This window comes from Dipodomys spectabilis, unplaced genomic scaffold, assembly GCF_019054845.1.
Source record: "Dipodomys spectabilis isolate Male_0828 unplaced genomic scaffold, ASM1905484v1 ptg000002l, whole genome shotgun sequence".
NCBI lineage: Eukaryota > Metazoa > Chordata > Mammalia > Rodentia > Heteromyidae > Dipodomys > Dipodomys spectabilis.
The window spans coordinates 50,400,899-50,417,880 of record NW_024870679.1 but is presented as its reverse complement, the minus strand read 5'-3'; the positions used below and the strand labels follow the sequence as shown (position 1 = coordinate 50,417,880).

The 16,982-nt window shown below is 42.6% G+C and overlaps 1 protein-coding gene across 3 annotated transcripts in view; it reads right to left on the bottom strand.

Moving 5' to 3' along the window:
• St3gal3 (ST3 beta-galactoside alpha-2,3-sialyltransferase 3) overlaps positions 1-16,982 on the bottom strand; it is a 193,256-nt gene that overhangs the window by 73,866 nt on the left and 102,408 nt on the right. For all 3 annotated transcript variants that reach the window (XR_006147704.1, XM_042681871.1, XM_042681883.1), the window contains one exon: positions 14,698-14,790. Coding sequence is in view for 2 of the 3 variants with exons in the window: in XM_042681871.1 (XP_042537805.1) it covers positions 14,698-14,790 (93 nt within the window). In the remaining variant the exon portion in view is untranslated. The remainder of the gene's footprint in view (positions 1-14,697; positions 14,791-16,982) is intronic.

The following is a 16,982-nucleotide window of genomic DNA, read 5'->3' as shown; positions in this document are numbered from 1 at the left end:
TTACATGTTAATTCTTTTACACAAGGAGAAATAAGCACATGTAAAATAATAGCCCTATTGTGTGTGTATGTGTGTGTGCATGTGCACACGCGCACGTGAGCACATGCATTAATCCTGGTACCTGATCTCAACAGGGTCTGGGCACTATCCTTGGCCCAAGGCTAGCACTCTTACCACTTGGGCCACAGCTCCAATTCTGGCTTTTTGCTGGTTACCTGGAGATAAGCGTCTCACAGACGTTCCTCTCCCAATTGGCTTCAAACCACAATCCTCAGATATCAGCCTCCTGAGTAGCTAGGATTACAGGTATAAGCCATTGATGCCCAGCTATAAGCCCTATTTTTAAATTAGTAGATTCACCAACATACATTTACTCTAACTGCTACCAATATCTCTAAGACCATTTTTGTTTTCACAGTTTTTTTTTTTTTTTAAATCTTGTTGCAGATCAGTTTGTATTGCTTCTGATTAGTTAGCACACAACTGGCCCCAAACAGACTGTTGACCTGTCTGTGGCTTTCTACTGAAGTTTCTGCCTGGCCTCAGGCAGAAGTTACAGGAGGGTAAGACAATGACTCAGGTCCTGACCTGGACTAGGTGAAAAGGTGCACCTGAACCTATCAGCAACAGCTCTAGAAGTTGAGACCTAGCATTTCTGTGTAATGGGAAAAGCTTGCAGTGTGTCTACAATAATCACTGTGCAAAGCAGTGTGTGGCTCTAGGCATCTGAGGAAGGAGAGTTTTCCAAAGAAAACATAGTGCTGGCCATCTACTACAGTCCTATCTCTAAGGATTGGAAGAAGGAAAGAGATGGGATATGTAGCTATATAGGGAGCCTTAAATAGTGGAGGTAGAGGGGTAAAGTAATGCAAGATGTAAAGTTAGTTTAAAAACAGAAAATGGATTGGTTTTCAAAGGAGTTCAGAACACCTGATGCTAAGGAGCATATGGGGAAGAAGTGGATAGCAGAGAAACTAATGGGCCACAGATGGCAATTCTTTTAGCTTTAAGCCAGAGTCCAGATCAAAGACATTCAGTCTGTTGGCTCCTGAGGGTTGTAGAAAAGTTTTGGTTAGTACTTTTGCTCTTCCCAGAGAAAAGGGCAGCTGGGAAGAACCTACCAAGAGTATTGAGCACATCCTCCAAACAAAAAGGAGCTGTGTTCCCCACTAGATACATGGTTCAGAGCCGTAAGGACAGAAAGGAGAATGGGTGAGTTTGATTCTGGCCCTCTGCTGCTGTGATCTTGGTGATGACAGCTTTCTCATCTATAAAAGAGACACAAGAGCACTTATATCACAAGGCTATAAAGGCTAATTGAGGTCATGAACACACAGTGTTCACAGCACATAGCTGGTAATCTGACATGTGGCTATCATATGCACAGGTTCGCTGAATCTGAAGTGGGGTGTTGCCACGCCACCTCCTGCGGAGTCTGCGTGAGAGATTGCACCAGGCAAAGCCTAAGCTTCAAGGAAGCATGCCTGCAGGAAGGGGGTGTTGGTTCAAGGCTTCCTATACACTTGGCTGCACCTTTATTGCCTCTACCTTTATTCTAATATTCTTCTTGGCTGTACATTGATTGCCTTTATTCTCCTTTTGGCTATTTTTCTATTGATCTGCGAACAGAGCATGTTGTTTCTTTCCAGTCCAATAGAGATGGCTTCTCTGAATAATAAAGACTAGGACCAAAGATTAAATGTGGACAATGCCCCAATCAATATATCATCTGATGTGACGCTGCCTCCAGAAGTTCCTGCAACTTCACAAGCAGTTTTGCGGCTCACTCATAGTAAACATAGAAATTTAAAATTTCCAGATATGGGGCTGGGGAGGTGGCTCAGTGGTAGAGCGCTTGCCTTGCATGCATGAGGTCCTGGGTTTGATTTCCAGCACCACATAAGCAAAAAGAAAAAGCCGGAAGTGGTGCTGTGGAACAAGTGGTAGAATGCTAGCCTTGAGTTAAAAGAGCTGAGGGACAGTGCCCAAGCCCAGAGTTCAGGTCCCATGACTGGACCCCCCCCAAAAAATAAATAAATAAAATAAAATTTCCAGGTATGTTACAACAGGCAGAATTAATGAAATAAACTAAACCAGAAGGAGTTATCCCAAAAGCACAGAGAGTTCTAGAAAAAGGGACCCCTGATAATAAAAGGAAAAGAAAGATTCCCCCAACAGTTATGACTAAGTTTGGTCCAGCTTACATTATAGGGAATAGATGGTGGTTTCCCACAAAATATAAAGTTAGTGACATCACATTTCCTGAGCTGACCGATGAACCATTGCCTTATGCAGGAGTTTATAAAGATGAAAATAGATGGATTAATGTAAAAGGAAAAAAAAGAGTATCTTGGTACTCATTAGATTTTATGCAAAGATTAGGCAGCTCTAGAGGCTGGGAAGGTGGCTCAGTGGTAGAGTGCTTGCCTTGCATGCATGAGGCCCTGGGTTCGATTCCCCAGCATCACATAAGCAAAAAGAAAAAAAGCCGGAAGTGGTGCTGTGGCTCAAGTGTTAGAGTGCTAGCCTTGAGCTGAAGAGCTGAGGGACAGCGCCCAGGCCCAGAGTTCAGGCCCCATGACCGGACCCAAAAAAAAAAAAAAAAAAAAAGATTAGGCAGTTCTAGACCATTATGGTGTTTATTATTAAAATAACAACAAGATAGTTTAAAATAACAATTAGAAATTTATGTGAACAAATACTGGGATTAAAATAATAGGAAATGGAGAATGCCTGACTCAACCTGGAAGTGTTTTTTAGGATGGTTTCAAAGGGACTTGAAAATATATAGAAAGCCGGGCGCTGGTGGCTCATGCCTGTAATCCTAGCTACTCAGGAGGCTGAGATCTGAGGATTACGGTTCAAAGCCAGCCGGGGCAACAAAGGCTGTGAGACTCTTATCTCCAATAAAACCACTAGAAAACCGGAAGTGGCGCTGTGGCTCAAATGGTAGAGTGCCAACCTTGAGCTGAAGAGCACAGGGACAGCGCCCAAGCCCAGAGTTCAAGCCCCACGACCGACCAAAAAAAAAAAATTTGTTTTTAAAATGGAAAAAATAAAAAGAGTACAATGTAAGTACAGTCCTGTCTTAGGTTTGTTAATTATTAAACATAAAAAGGCTGAATAGATGATGCATTGTATTAAATAATATGCTAGACTTGTTTCGCACCACTTAGCTCAAACAGTTGGTGAGATAGTCATCAATTTTCATGTAACCCATTAATGCTTTGCTTTTCTTAAAAATTGATTACATGCTTAAATAAAACAAAGAATCTATGTCACAATCACACACTGTATAAAGATGTTAATTCTCTTCAATAAAGATACACTCAGATGCAACTCTTTTGAGTTTGTGTCTGTCACTTCGCTGATTCCTTGCCCACCTATCCCGAGATCCCTGTCCTGTCAGTCCCAGTGCTCCGGCCAAGCTGGTCCACTGCAGGGTGTAAGACTTTAGGAGGGAAATTTTAGGTATTTTATACATGCTGATACTAGCATCTTGAAAAATATGTAGCACTTCATTAAGTAAATGAAATGGTAACTACTATCATTAGATTGTTTTTGTAGCAATTTCCTTAAGGAATTGGAGAAATAGTGGGATTAAATAAAATGGTGATATGAAGAACTAGTAAAAAGAATGAAGATCCAGGTTATTGAGGAGTGGGAGAGTTTCAAGGGACTGGGTACAGGGCAAGGGACAGACTTCAGAGAACTGATATACTACAATATTACAGAAATGCTGAGACTCTACGGTTGCCTGGATATTTGACTGAGTAAGGAAAGGAAAAAGACTAGCTTCTAGATTATTATTATTTTTTTTGTCAGTCTTGGTACCTGAACTCTGGGCCTGGGCGCTGTCCCTCAGCTCTTCAGCTCAAGGCTAGTGCTCTACCACTTGAACCACAGCACCACTTCCAGCTTTTTCTGCTTATGTGAGGAATCGAACCCAGGGCCTCATGCATACAAGGCAAGCACTCTACCACTGAGCCACCTTTCCAGCCCCTAGCTTCTAGATTTTTGACAGAAGTATCATGTACTGAAACCAGTAATGTGGATTAATTTGATTTATTGGCTATTTGGGGTTGAGTCTGAGTTTTTTAACTGCATTCCTCCCCGCCCCCCCCAGGCCCCAGACAGTTTCCTCATGTAGCCTAGGATGGCCTAGAATTCATTATGTAGGTCACCCTGGTCTCCTGCTTTAGCCTCTCAATGCTAGAATGACAGGTGTACATTGTACTACCACACCTGGATAAATCTGAAATGCACTGAAATCATCCAAGTAGAGCTAACTAGCTGGAAGCACAATTTCTTCCTTTCTTTTCTCTTCTTTTTTTTTTTTTTTTTGTCAGTTGTGGGGTTTGAACTTTGGGCCTGGATGCTGTCCCTGAGCTCTTTCTTCAGCTCAAAGTGATCACTGTACCACTTGTGCCACAGTGCCATTTCTGGTGGTTAATTGGAGAAAAGAATCTTCATGAACTTTCCTGCCTGGGCTGGCTTAGAATTGTGATCCTCACATCTCAGCCTCCTGAGTAGCTAGGATTATAGGCATGAGCTACCAGCACCTGGCTAAGGATTTCTTTAGGTTAGAGACCAGTAGAGAAACATTTGAGAGTGGCCACCTCTTGTATATTAGCTGAATTAATATAGGGAGAAGAGGAGGGCCAACTTGAAACCTGGAAGCTACCAACAGTACAGGGTAGATGGGTAGGAGGATATTGTTTGTAGCAGAAACTGAGAAAGAACCCATCAGAGATTCAGTGGAGTATTGGGAGTGTAGACAAAGAAGAGAGAAAGAGCATTGTAAAAGGGGCATGTCTATCTACCTGTGGCATTTGTCAGTAAGTGCTTTTTGTTGATCTGAACAAGAGCAGAGGGTAGACTACACAGATTCAAAGTGGGACATAGAGAAGTAGAGAAAGCAACGGTGGGGTGTTCTTATCAAACTCCTGGCCAGAGATAGCTGTGCTCATCTTGCTTCTCATCTGGAAAGACAGTGATTCTGAATATTTAGAGAAGAGGATGGTGCTATGTTGCTCTCTGTGGTACAGAACAAAGCTTATCTAGGAGGCCTTGCAATCTTACCATCTTTTCCTCAAGTTGGACTGATAAAAATCCCAGTAATCTTCTCTAGAAAGGAAGAGAGGGAAGGGCTTTGGAATGTGGAGAGACCAGACACCCAACTACTCTGGCCAGAAGCCCATAGATTTCAAAGCCCCCAGGGCAGTGCAATAGGCCTCCAGTACCTTCTCACGCAAGTATCCTAAAACAGGCAGCTGGGGCTGTGTCAACATTCCAGACTTCCTGCCTGGGAGCTCTGCAAGGGCTCAACAGCCATCCTTGTACTCTAGGGAACATAGTTGGCTTGGACCATGGCAGCAATTCCTTAGCAGTATGAGAATCACAGATACACATCACAAACCCTGGCCTTCCTAAAGCAAAGCATATTTTAAGAGAAGTATGGTTTTCCTCTGAGCTAGGAAAGGGGAACAATTTCTACACTAACACCTCATTAGCTATCACTAGTCATCTGGTCAAACTATAATTTGTCCACTAGCCACCTGCCCACAAAACAGGAACTGTGAGAGGTAGAATATAGTAGTTAGGCATGTGGGCTCTGTGTTCAGAATGCTTGGGTTCAAAATCCACTTCCATCTCTTCCTATCTGTGTGGACTCAGGAAAATTGATTGACTTCTCTGTGCTGCCATTTCTTTTATTTTTTATTTTTTGGGTCCGGTCGTGGGGCCTGAACTCTGGGCCTGAGCGCTGTCCCTCAGGTCTTCAGCTCAAGGCTAGCACTCTACCACTTGAGCCACAGCGCCACTTCCGGCTTTTTTCTTTTTGCTTATGTGGTGCTGAGGAATCGAATCCAGGGCCTCAGGCATGCAGGGCAAGCGCTCTACCACTGAGCCAACTTCCCAGCCCCATGTGCTGCCATTTCTTACAATTTAAAACTAGATTAAAAAATACCTATCTCATCTGATTGTAGAAGGATTAAAACTGAAGAAAAGGACAGTCTTAGTACAGAATCTGATACAAAGTAAATGCTCAGTAGATGGTAATGGGTATGGTTGAACTGGCTGCTGTTACTACCCACCTTGGCCACAATATGGATTAGGGCTATGTTTTCTACAGAAACTGTTGTTCAGGGCTTTCTGAGGTTGCCATCTAAAAAAACTACTCAACTGACGAAGCCAAGTATAACTAGGAAAATGGAGTCTGTCAATTCAGGTTCTCAATGACATAATATTTTTTAATAACTTTTTCCCCTAAAATAACATTTAAAGTATTTATTATGACCTACTCTAGGTTACAAACAAAAACCCCATAAAAACTTATCTAACTACAGGAAAAGTCACTGACAAAACAGAATTGAGGGGCTGGGAAGGTGGCTCAGTGGTAGAGTGCTTGCCTTGTATGCATGAGGCCCAGGGTTTGATTCCTCAGCACTACATAAAGAGAAAAAGCCAGAAGTAGCCTGTGGCTTAAATGGTAGAGCACTAGACTTGAGCTGAAGAGCTGAGGGACAGCTCTTAGGCCCAGAGTTCAGGCACCACGATTGACCAAAAAAACAAAACACACACACACACAAAACAGAATTGACTGCTAAGATCTAGAATTAAATTTTGCTGGAATGACCTAATATTTATAGCTCCCAAACTGATTACTTCATTTCATTTTCTTTTTCCTTCTTTTTTTCCCTAGCATATATTAGTTGTACAAGGGAAGTTTCATTGTGACATTTCCACACATGTAAACAATGTGTCCTGATCACTTCTTCTATCATTCTTCCTAATTCCACTTTCCTTTCTTAAAACCATTTCAGCAGGGGCTGGGAAGGTGGCTCAGTGGTAGAGAGCTTGCCTTGCATGCATGAGGCCCTGGGTTCGATTCCTCAGCACCACATGAGTAAAAAGAAAAAAGCCGGAAGTGGCTCTGTGGCTCAAGTGGTAGAGTGCTAGCCTTGAGCTGAAGAGCTGAGGGCCAGCGCCCAGGCCCAGAGTTCAGGCCCACAACTGGACCTCCCCCCCAAAAAAACAAAAACCATTTCAGCAGGTTTCCTTGTTTTATTTTCTTACATGAAGATCAACTATGTGGACCACAGTCATCCTCATTCACTTTGTTAGCCTTTCCTCTCCCATTGGTGCTCATTCCCGAGATGTGATCATTTCATTTTCTTGACTAATGAGCTCAGAAATGCTCAGACATCTCCAAGATTCTGCAGCCTATTTACATAGTGAAAAAGTTATGAGAACTTTCTGTCTCCAAATCTTTTATAGAATATGTCAAGATAATATTTTTTCAATAACTCTAAGAGTTACCTGAAAGCCATTAGTGGAGTATCTTTATCAACTTTTCTTAAGCACTTAGTCTCTCAATATCCTAAGAGCACAAATTATATCCATTCATTAATATCCATTCTTTCATTCAATTCTATTATGTGCTAGATGCTCAGCTAGGTGCTGACAGCAATGAAGTCCATGCTAAGAAATTCACAACCTACTATGGGAGAAGAAATGACACTAAAACATTACAAATACAATAAGAGAGCTATGTGTGAGGCATTGTGATGGTACAGGTTGAGGAAAAGAGTAAGTGGATACATCTATAAGGATGAAGGGAAGGGAAGACTTTACTCCATGAGACCAAACAGATGAAAAGCAATCAATAATTCTGGTGCTCATTTTGATCTGCTGCCATCCCACTCTCTCTCATTAGAAGAAGGTGCATTTAGGTAGTCAAGGCTTAAGGGAGGGAAGAAAGGAGCATTTGCCAGGGAAGGGAACAGGCTGGCAGCAGGCCTCCAGAGCTAGGAGACAGGCTGGCATGTTGGCATCTATTCCATTAAAATGTCTGTTCCTGTCTGTGCCCAGGTATGGGAGTCAGTAACTATGTGGCCTTGGGGTGGGGGTGGGGGGAGGATTAGGAAGAGAATGTATGGTTTATGCAACATTTAATAATAATTTAAAAAACAGAAAACTTAAGATGTAAAGTGGGATTTTTTTTGTCATGTCAAAACACATAAATCAAAACAGCTGCATCAAGACCTTTTCTGTCAAAATATTGAAGCTACATAAATCAAAACCTTGGATTGACTTAGTATTTTTTGATCAAAATAGTAAGAAATACTAGCTACCCACATAGAAAAACAAAATAAAGAAATCTAGGTCTCAACTTCACTCCTAACACCAAAAAATGAAACAAAACAAAAAGATGGAGTAATAATTTATATACCATGGTAAAACTGTAAAGATAATAGAAGAAAACAAGAGGACAAGGTACCTGTGGCTCATGTCTATAATCCTAGCTTTTGGAGGCTTGAGATCAGTAGGATCTCTATTCTAGTCAGCCCTGGCAGAACAGTCCATGAGACTCCATCTCTACTGAGGAAAGCAGGATGCAGTAGGGTGTCTGACATCCCAGCAACCATGGAAAGCTTGAAGTAGATGGATCATGACTCAGGTGGGTGCCCAGAAGGGAAGCAAGACCATATCCTAAAATGACCAGCAAAAAACAGGGCTGTGCTGGGTGCTAGTGGCTTATGTGTATAATCCTATCTACTCAGGAACACAGTTTGAAGCCAGCTTAGGCATGAAAGTCTGTGAGACTCTAATTTCCAGTTAACTACCCAAAAGATCTGGAAGTTGAGCAGTGGCTCAGTGGTAGAGCATTAGACTTGAGCAGAAGAGCTCAGGGATAGCACTCAGGCCCTGAGTTCAAGCCCAGGACTGGCACAAACACAAAACAAAAACAGAGCTTGAAGCATAGCTCAAGTAGTATTGTGCTTGTTTAACAAGCACAAGGCCCTGAGTTTAAACTCTAATACCACAAGCCAACCAACCAAATAAGGAAGGCACATAACACCAATGTCCTTGGAATGTCTTGTTCTGACGAGGTGACTTCTGATGGGCTTCTGAACAGGATGAGGACTGACTGGTAGGGAAAGGAACCTTGTAATTAGAGGGCTGGAATTTTCAGTCCCACCTTACTATACCCTCAACTAGAAGAGGACCTGAAGGTTGAGTTGATCAAGATAGTTAATGATGTAACTGAATGTGCCTATTTGATACTATACTGAAGAATCTACTCCATTTCAGTAAGGCAAGCAAACAACAACAAAAAGAGTAACAGGCATCCAGATTGGAAAGGAAGATAGAAAACTTTCTTCAATAACAGATGACAAGATTGCCCATGTTGTGTATGATACTGGTACAAAAATAGACATAGACCAACACAAAACCCACACACATATGTTCAACTGATTTTCAACAAATATGTCAAGAAATAGGGAAAGGATATAGTAACACATGGTCTACAGCAACTGAACATTGATGTACAAAAAGAGAATCTTAGTTCTATAAGAATTGTTTCCTTACTTATGTAACTGTAACCCCTCTCAACATCACCTTTACAATAAGATAAAACAAAAAAAGAGGACTTTTTCACATTTTACTATTTATAAAAATTAACTCAAAACCAGGCGCCGGTGGCTCACACCTGTAATCCTAGCTACTCAGGAGGTTGAGATCTGAGGATCACAGTTCAAAGCCAGTTCAGGCAGGGAAGTCCGTGAGACCCTTATGTCCAATCAACTACCAGAAAACCAGAAGTAGTGCCATGGCTCAAGTGGTAGAGTGCTTACCTTGAGCTTAAGAGTTCAGGGACAGCACCCAGGCCCAGAGTTCAAGCCCCACAACTGGAAAAAAAAAATTAACTCAAGGGGCTGAGAATGTGGCTTATGGTAGAGTGTTTGCGTAGCATGCATGAATCCCTGGATTTGATTCCTCAGCATCACATAAACAGAAAAAGCTGGAAGTGGCACTATGGTTCAAGTGCTACAGTGCTATTCTTGAGCAAAAGAGGCCCAGGGACAGTGCCCAGGCCCGAGTGCAAGCCCCAGGGCTGGCAAAAATAAAATAAAATAAAATAGCTTAATATGAGTCACTGACCTAAATGTCAAAATTAAACTTATATAAATTCTATAAGAAAATAAGAGGAAAAAAAAATCCTGATTGTCTGGGAAGGTGGCTCAGCGGTAAAGTGCTTGCCTTGCATGCATGAGGCCCTGGGTTCGATTCCTTAGCACCATATAAGCAGAAAAAGCTGGAAGTGGGGCTGTGGCTCAAGTGGTAGAGCACTAGCCTTGAGCTGAAGAGCTGAGAGACAGCACCCAGGCCCAGAGTTCAGGCCCCATGACCGGCAATTAAAAAAAAAAAATCCTCTGATTGTAGACTAGGGAAAAAGCACAATTAATAAAAAAAAAAAATTGAAAAGTTGGACTTCATCAATATTAAAAACTTCAACTCTGTGAAAGACATACTTAAAAGAATGACAAGTAAGAAAAAAAAATTGCAAATCACTTATGTGATACAGGTTTAATCTAGAATATTTAAAGAACTCTTAAAATTCATTAAGATAACAACCATTACAATGGCAACAGATTGGAACAGACAGTTCTATAAAGATAAAGAATGGAAAATAAGCACATGAATGCTAATTAAAAGCACAGTGAGCTACTATGGCTAAAATTAAAATGATGATAGCAAGTATGCAGAGCAAGTGGGACTCTCATACTGGTAAGGAATCAAAATAGTACAATCATTTTAGAAATCAATTTGTGCATGTTTCCTCTCATATGTGAGATTTAAAATATACTGGGACATTGTAAGTTACACGGTACTCCAGGCATTCATTCACACACACAGTGAGACCAAAGGAGGATACTCTTAGGGGAAGAACACAAATGCACAATGCTGTGTCTCTGCCAAATCATTTTGGCAATTTCTTTTTTGTTTTCTTCTTCTTCTTCTTCTTCCTCCTCCCTCTCCTCCTCCTCTTCTTCTCCTCCTTCTCTTCTCCTTCTTCTTCTTTTGCTGGTCTTGGGGCTTGAACTCTAGGCCTGGGTGCTATTCCTGAGCTTCTTTGGTACAAGGCTAGCACTCTACCACTTGAGCCACAGACTTTCCTTCCTGGGCTGGCTTTGAACAACAATTCTCAGATCTCAGCCTGCCTGGTGAGTAGCTTGGATTACAGGTGTGAGCCACTGATGTCCAGCAGCAATTTCTTATCAAGTCAAATGTACCTGTAACATAGGACCCTGGTCATTATACCCCTAGGTATTTACTCAAAAAAAAAAAAAAAATGGATGCAGGAAGGGGTTGTATTGTCCAAAAACAAATGTACTCATTACCTGATTTATGTAACTGTAACCCCTCTGCACATCACCTTCACAATATATCCTTCCTTCCTTCCTTCCTTCTTTCCTTTTCCTTCCTTCCTTCACTCCCCTCCTCCCCCTCTCCCCCCCCCCTTCCCACTTGCCAGTCCTGGGGATTGAACTCAGGGCCTGGGCACTGTCTCTGAGTTTCTTTTGGCTCAAGGTTGGTACTCTACCACTTGAGCCACAGTTCCACTTCTGGCTGTTTTCTGTTTATGTGGTACTGAGGAAACAAACCTAGGGATTCATGCATGCTAGGCAAGCACTATAAGCCACATTCCCAGCCCCAATTATTTCAAAAGAAGAAGAAGAAGAAGGAGGAGGAGGAGGAGGTTGGGGGGGTGGGGGGAGGAGGAGGAGGAGGAAGAGGAGCTGTGCACCAGTGGCTCATGCTTATAATCCTAGCTACTCACAAGATTTGAGGGTTGTGGTTCAAAGCCAGCCTGGGCAGGAAAGTCCATGAGATTCTTATCTCCAATAAACCACCAGAAAACCAGACATGGAGCTGTGGCTCAAGTGGTAGAACACTAGCCTTGAGCTGAAGAGCTGAGGGACCGTGCCCAGGCACAGAGTTCAAGCCCCAGGGCCAAAAAAGAAAAAGAATGCATGTCCAAACAAAAACTTGAAATAATATAGTGACTTTCTTCATGCCCAAACTGGAATTAATACATTTTTTTAACCTTTGAGTAAATGGACTGTATTCCATACAACAGACTACTACTCATTAATAAAAAGAAAAAAAGTTATACATAACAAATATATGAATGGAAAAAGCATTACAGTAAATGGAAGGAATCAACTCACAAGACTACAATTCTATATGATTCCATCCATATGAAATTCTGGAAATACTACAAAAACACTATAAAAAATAAGGAACACAGGAATCTTTTGGGGTGATGGAATGTTGTGGTGGCTACACAAAGAATGCATTTGTCAAAACTCAGAATTGCAAAGAATAGTAAAATTTACTGTATATAAACTGAACTTTAATAAATCTTGCTTTTAACAAAATTATGACATAACTATACAATTGTATATTATCAAGTCAGATGTACCCATAACATAGGACCCTGATCATTACACCCCTAGGTATTTACTCAAAAAAATGGGGGGGTAGGGGGAAGATGGGAAGGGATGGGAAGGGGAAACAAAGGAGGAGGCTACAATGCTTAATAAGAAATGTACTCATTATCTTGCCCATGTAATTGTAACCCCTCTGTACAGTATTTTCACAATAAAAAAAAAAAAAAACTAAACAGCAAAAAAAAAAAAAATGGATACAAGATGGGTGATACTGTCCAAAAAGAAATGTACTCATTACCTGGCTTGTGTAACTGTAACCCCTCTGTACATCACCTTCATTTTTAAATGAGATAGAGGGAGCTGAGGGCATAGCTTAGGAATAGACCCTAGATTTTATCCTTGGCACCAGAAAGAAAAAAAAAATAACAACAAAAGAAAAAGAGATGGAGCTATACTTAGTAGTAATGCAATAATCTCTAGAATATACTTTTAGGAATAAAAACAAATTCCCATTTATGGAAACCATCCCCATTTATGGTAATGGTATTAGCTGTCTCTAGGGAAGAGGTCTGGAGGGACAGTATGTTTACTCTTTTTTTTTATTATTTGCATTCTCTTCCCCCATAGTTTGAATTACTTTCAATTAGAAAAAGTAGAAAAGGGGCTGGGAAGGTGGCTCAGTGGTAGAGTGCTTGCCTTGAATGCATGAAGTCCTCAGCACCACATAGCAGAAAAAGCTGGAAGTGGTGCTGTGGCTCAAGTGGTAGAGTACTAGCCTTGAGCAGAAGAGCTGAGGGACAGCACCCAGGCCCAGAGTTCAGGCCCCACGACCAACAAAAAAAAAGAAAAAATAGAAGAAACTCAGGTCCTGTGTTTATGTCAAGGAAAACTCAATGTCTGACCCACGGGACAGAGCTCTATAGGCTTGTAAAAACATTAAAAAAATGTCAGATACTTTTAGAGGTGTCTAGTAAATGGCTAGAGGAAGCAAATCATTTGGAGTCAATTCAGAGGCAGATCGGGGACAAAGAGAGCTCTACCCAAGAACCAGGTACCCAGCAGTATAACCTCTGCTTTATACAAGAAGCTAAGTGGAACTGCTTATTGGACAAGAAAGTGAGCATCCAACCCAATATCCTGAACAGCATTCCTTTGCAAGCATATTGTGTGCCTAACCTTGGCCTTCTAACGGTGGGAAGCAAGTCCTTCCTGTAGTGGGCATAGCCACCTTCAGCACTCTTCCTTCCAATGATCCAAGTGCTATATCCTAATACCCAAAGGGTCCTGGACAGCCTTCCTCATCCCCCTAGAGTCACAAGCTTCCATCACTTTCTGAAGGAAGCAAGTAATCCTGACATTTCAAGGCATTCCAAGACAAGACAATTTAAAATCTTCAATCCCTTCCCACACCAAGGTTTCAGACAAGAAAGAAGAGGGTCAACAGAGTAAAGCCCATCAGCAATATTTGATTGGGCAGAGATTCCTTTGGCAAGTCCGACATCAAGGAAATCAGGACTTCCAGAATGCAAAATAGAAGAGTGGGAAGGGCTAAATTTGGACAGCCTCAGGAAGTAGTTCTTGCTCTTTGCTTTGTTTGTTTTGTTTTTTTCGTTTGTCTGTCATGGGGCTTGAATTCTGGGCCTGGGCGCTGTCCCTGCACTCTTCAGCTCAAGGCAAGTGCTCTACCGCTTGCTACTTCCGGTTTTCTGGTGGTTTATTGGAGATAAGAGTCTCACTGACTTTCCTGCCTGGGCTGGCTTTGAACCTCAAATCTCAGCCTCCTGAGTAGCTAGGATTATAGATGTGAGCCTCCGGTACCTGGCTTTCTTTGCTTTATTTGGATATACCTCTTTAAAGCCTTGTTAGTCGGGCTGGGAAGGTGGCTCTGTGAGCACTTGCCTTGCATGCCTGAGGCCCTGGGTTCGATTCCTCAGCATCACATAAGCAAAAAGAAAAAAGCCAGAAGTGGCGCTGTGGCTCAAGTGGTAGAGCGCTAGCCTTGAGCTGAAGAGCTGAGGGACAGCACCCAGGCCCAGAGCTCAGGCCCCACGACTGGACCCCCCCCAAAAAAATAAAAAAAATAAAATAAAGCCTGTTAGTCTAAGCTTTGTTTGATCACTAACACTAGGACTAAAGTGTGTCTCCACTTGGCAGCCTTGCCTGGTAGATCCAGATACTTAGCTTCTGTGGGGTGACCTACCTTCTATTATTCTCCAAAACAAGCTGCCCTGTCAAGTGCAAGTCCAAGACTCAGATGGATAGGTATGGTGAAGGCACTGAGTGGGACTAGGTGTAACTGCCAAAAGCAAAGTCCTTTCCAGGCACGTGTAGATTTCTAGACACAAAAGGCATCACCTTGCTTCCTCAGAAAAATATACGCCGTAAGAGGCCAGGTTTCTGATTCTCGGGCTACAGACCAGACTGTCTAGGCAGCTGAGGAAGCAGAAGCACTTACCTGGGGAAGATGGCAGTCATCAGGGCTGAAGCATAGCCAGGTTTGCAAGCTCCCTCTGAAAAGTTTGCGTACTTGGTGGCTAACTCAGCAGGCCTGTGGGAAGAGAAGGAAGGTCACAACTTGCCAGGCACTGAGCAGCACGTGGGTTATTACTTCCTGAAGAGACTAAATTCTTGAAGAAAGCTTCATTCCCTACAGTTAGCACTTTTCAGACACTTTTCTACTCCAAGCCTTAGAGATGGAAAATTCCCCAAATAAGGCCCCCTCAATGGAATTTGTAAAAGAAACACACAGTTTCACATAGATTCTTTGCGATAAGCATGATTGATTCTGAGGAAATCATTACTGTTAGGTTCACCCATGAAAAAATGGCTCCTTCCTTTTGTTTTCTCTTCATGCAAAACAGCAGGTAGCCTCCTTCCCCTTTGTTCTCTCCCTGTACAAAACTGGGGGAAGGGGGCCCTCTCTAGAAGTCCCTGCCCATCACCCCTAACCACTAGGTAACTGGTCAGTGCACACCTAGAAGGTAGTGGGAGGTCCCTCAGAGCCTGGGGGACTTCCTTATCTGCTATGCCCACACCTCCTTCTTACCCTTTCCTATATCATCTCCCTCTGCCATTAGTTAAGCTGCTACACTCTATAGTGCAGCCCAGCAGTTTGGCTCTTTCAAATAAATTCTTTTCTGCCTGGTGGTGGTCTCTTTTCAGCAACCTTTACATCTGGTGCCCAAACCCAGGACTGGAGAGTGTCAGGGTTGCTGGATCCTCTCCATTTCTCCCAGCCCAGGTCCAATCCACCTCCTGGGACTCCCCTCTTAGGACCCAGACTGCTGAAAGAACCCGATATTGGATTTCCCATCTTTACCACTGCTGGCTGTTCATCCTCTACACTGTCATCTACCATACCATCTCCCCTCTATGTCTGGTGAGTGATTCCCATCTGTGGGCCCTATGTTTGGGCAAATATGCCAACTGGGACATGCCTTCCCAACAACAAGCAAAAATGCCAAGTGGGAATCACCCCAAAAAGAAGAGACCTCCCCGACACCCTGGGAGTATCCTGGTGATGAGAGGTCATAGCAAGGAGTAAATCATTCAGAGGCAGTTGGAAAAAACTATGCAAGTAAGAGGAGATGGACTCACTTTGTGCTTGCTTTTTCAAAACTAACCAGAGACCTAAGGTCAAAAGAAAATAGTTCATAAGCATGCCTATCTAGTGTTCATACATGCCTTTCTTCTAACTAGACAGGAACTTATATTCTTGCCTTTGCTACCTGCTATTTCTACTTATAGTAAGTCCTGGACTCAGGATAGTTTGCCTTGGCACCTTCCTGGGTCTTCCATTCATACTTTATAGTCCAGACATCAATAGTCCAGTTACAGGCAATGATCCTACCCAATCCCTTAACACTCCAATCCAGTCCCAGTTTCTGACTGGTTATTCTTAACCAGTCCACCATGCTCTACCCTATCCTGCTGCCAGATGTTAGTCAATCAGCAGAAGTTAGGGATATGATCCACCAACTCCAGGATTGCCTGGAAGGAAGGAGATAGGAAATATACCCAAGACATTCAATGTTTTTCTTTTCTACCCTGAGTAGCTGCCCTTCCTTCTGCCATTTGTGAGCCTTTGTTAATGTTTTGAGGTTTTTTTCCCCCTTATTGTTCAGCCCCTGCCTCATAAAACTTCTTTCAGATTTCATCCAAAGATGAGTGTACGTGTTCACCACCAACTGTTGCTGCTGCTTTCTCCTGGATGAGATAACAGCAGATGGCCATCCGGAGTGCTGGAGTACAGAAATGCTTAGGCCTTGACAGCCACAGCAACTGCGTTTTTCATGTGCCTGGCATGTCTCTTCATGTCTAGCTTCCCGTCTTTATTTTATTTTTATTTTTTTGTCAGTCATGGGGCTTGAACTCTGGGCCTGGGCGCTGTCCCTGAGCTCTTCAGCTAGCATTCTACCACTTGAGCCACAGAGCCACTTCTGGTTTTCTGGTGGTTTATTGGAGATGAGTCTCATGGGCTGGCTTTGAACCATGATCCTCAGATCTCAGCCCTCTGAATAGCTAGGATTATAGGTGTGAGCCACCAGCACCTGGCTGTCTTTATTCATTTTACCCCTCTATGACCCATCTAGTGGGAACCATTTACAGGGTCTGAATAGAGATGCATAAATGTGTGTTATTAGACTGATGTACCCCTGACTTTTAGTGAAGATATTCTCCTGTTCTCTGACTGAACTCAGTCCCTTTCTTGGGTCTTTACAACTAAATTCAGATGACAAC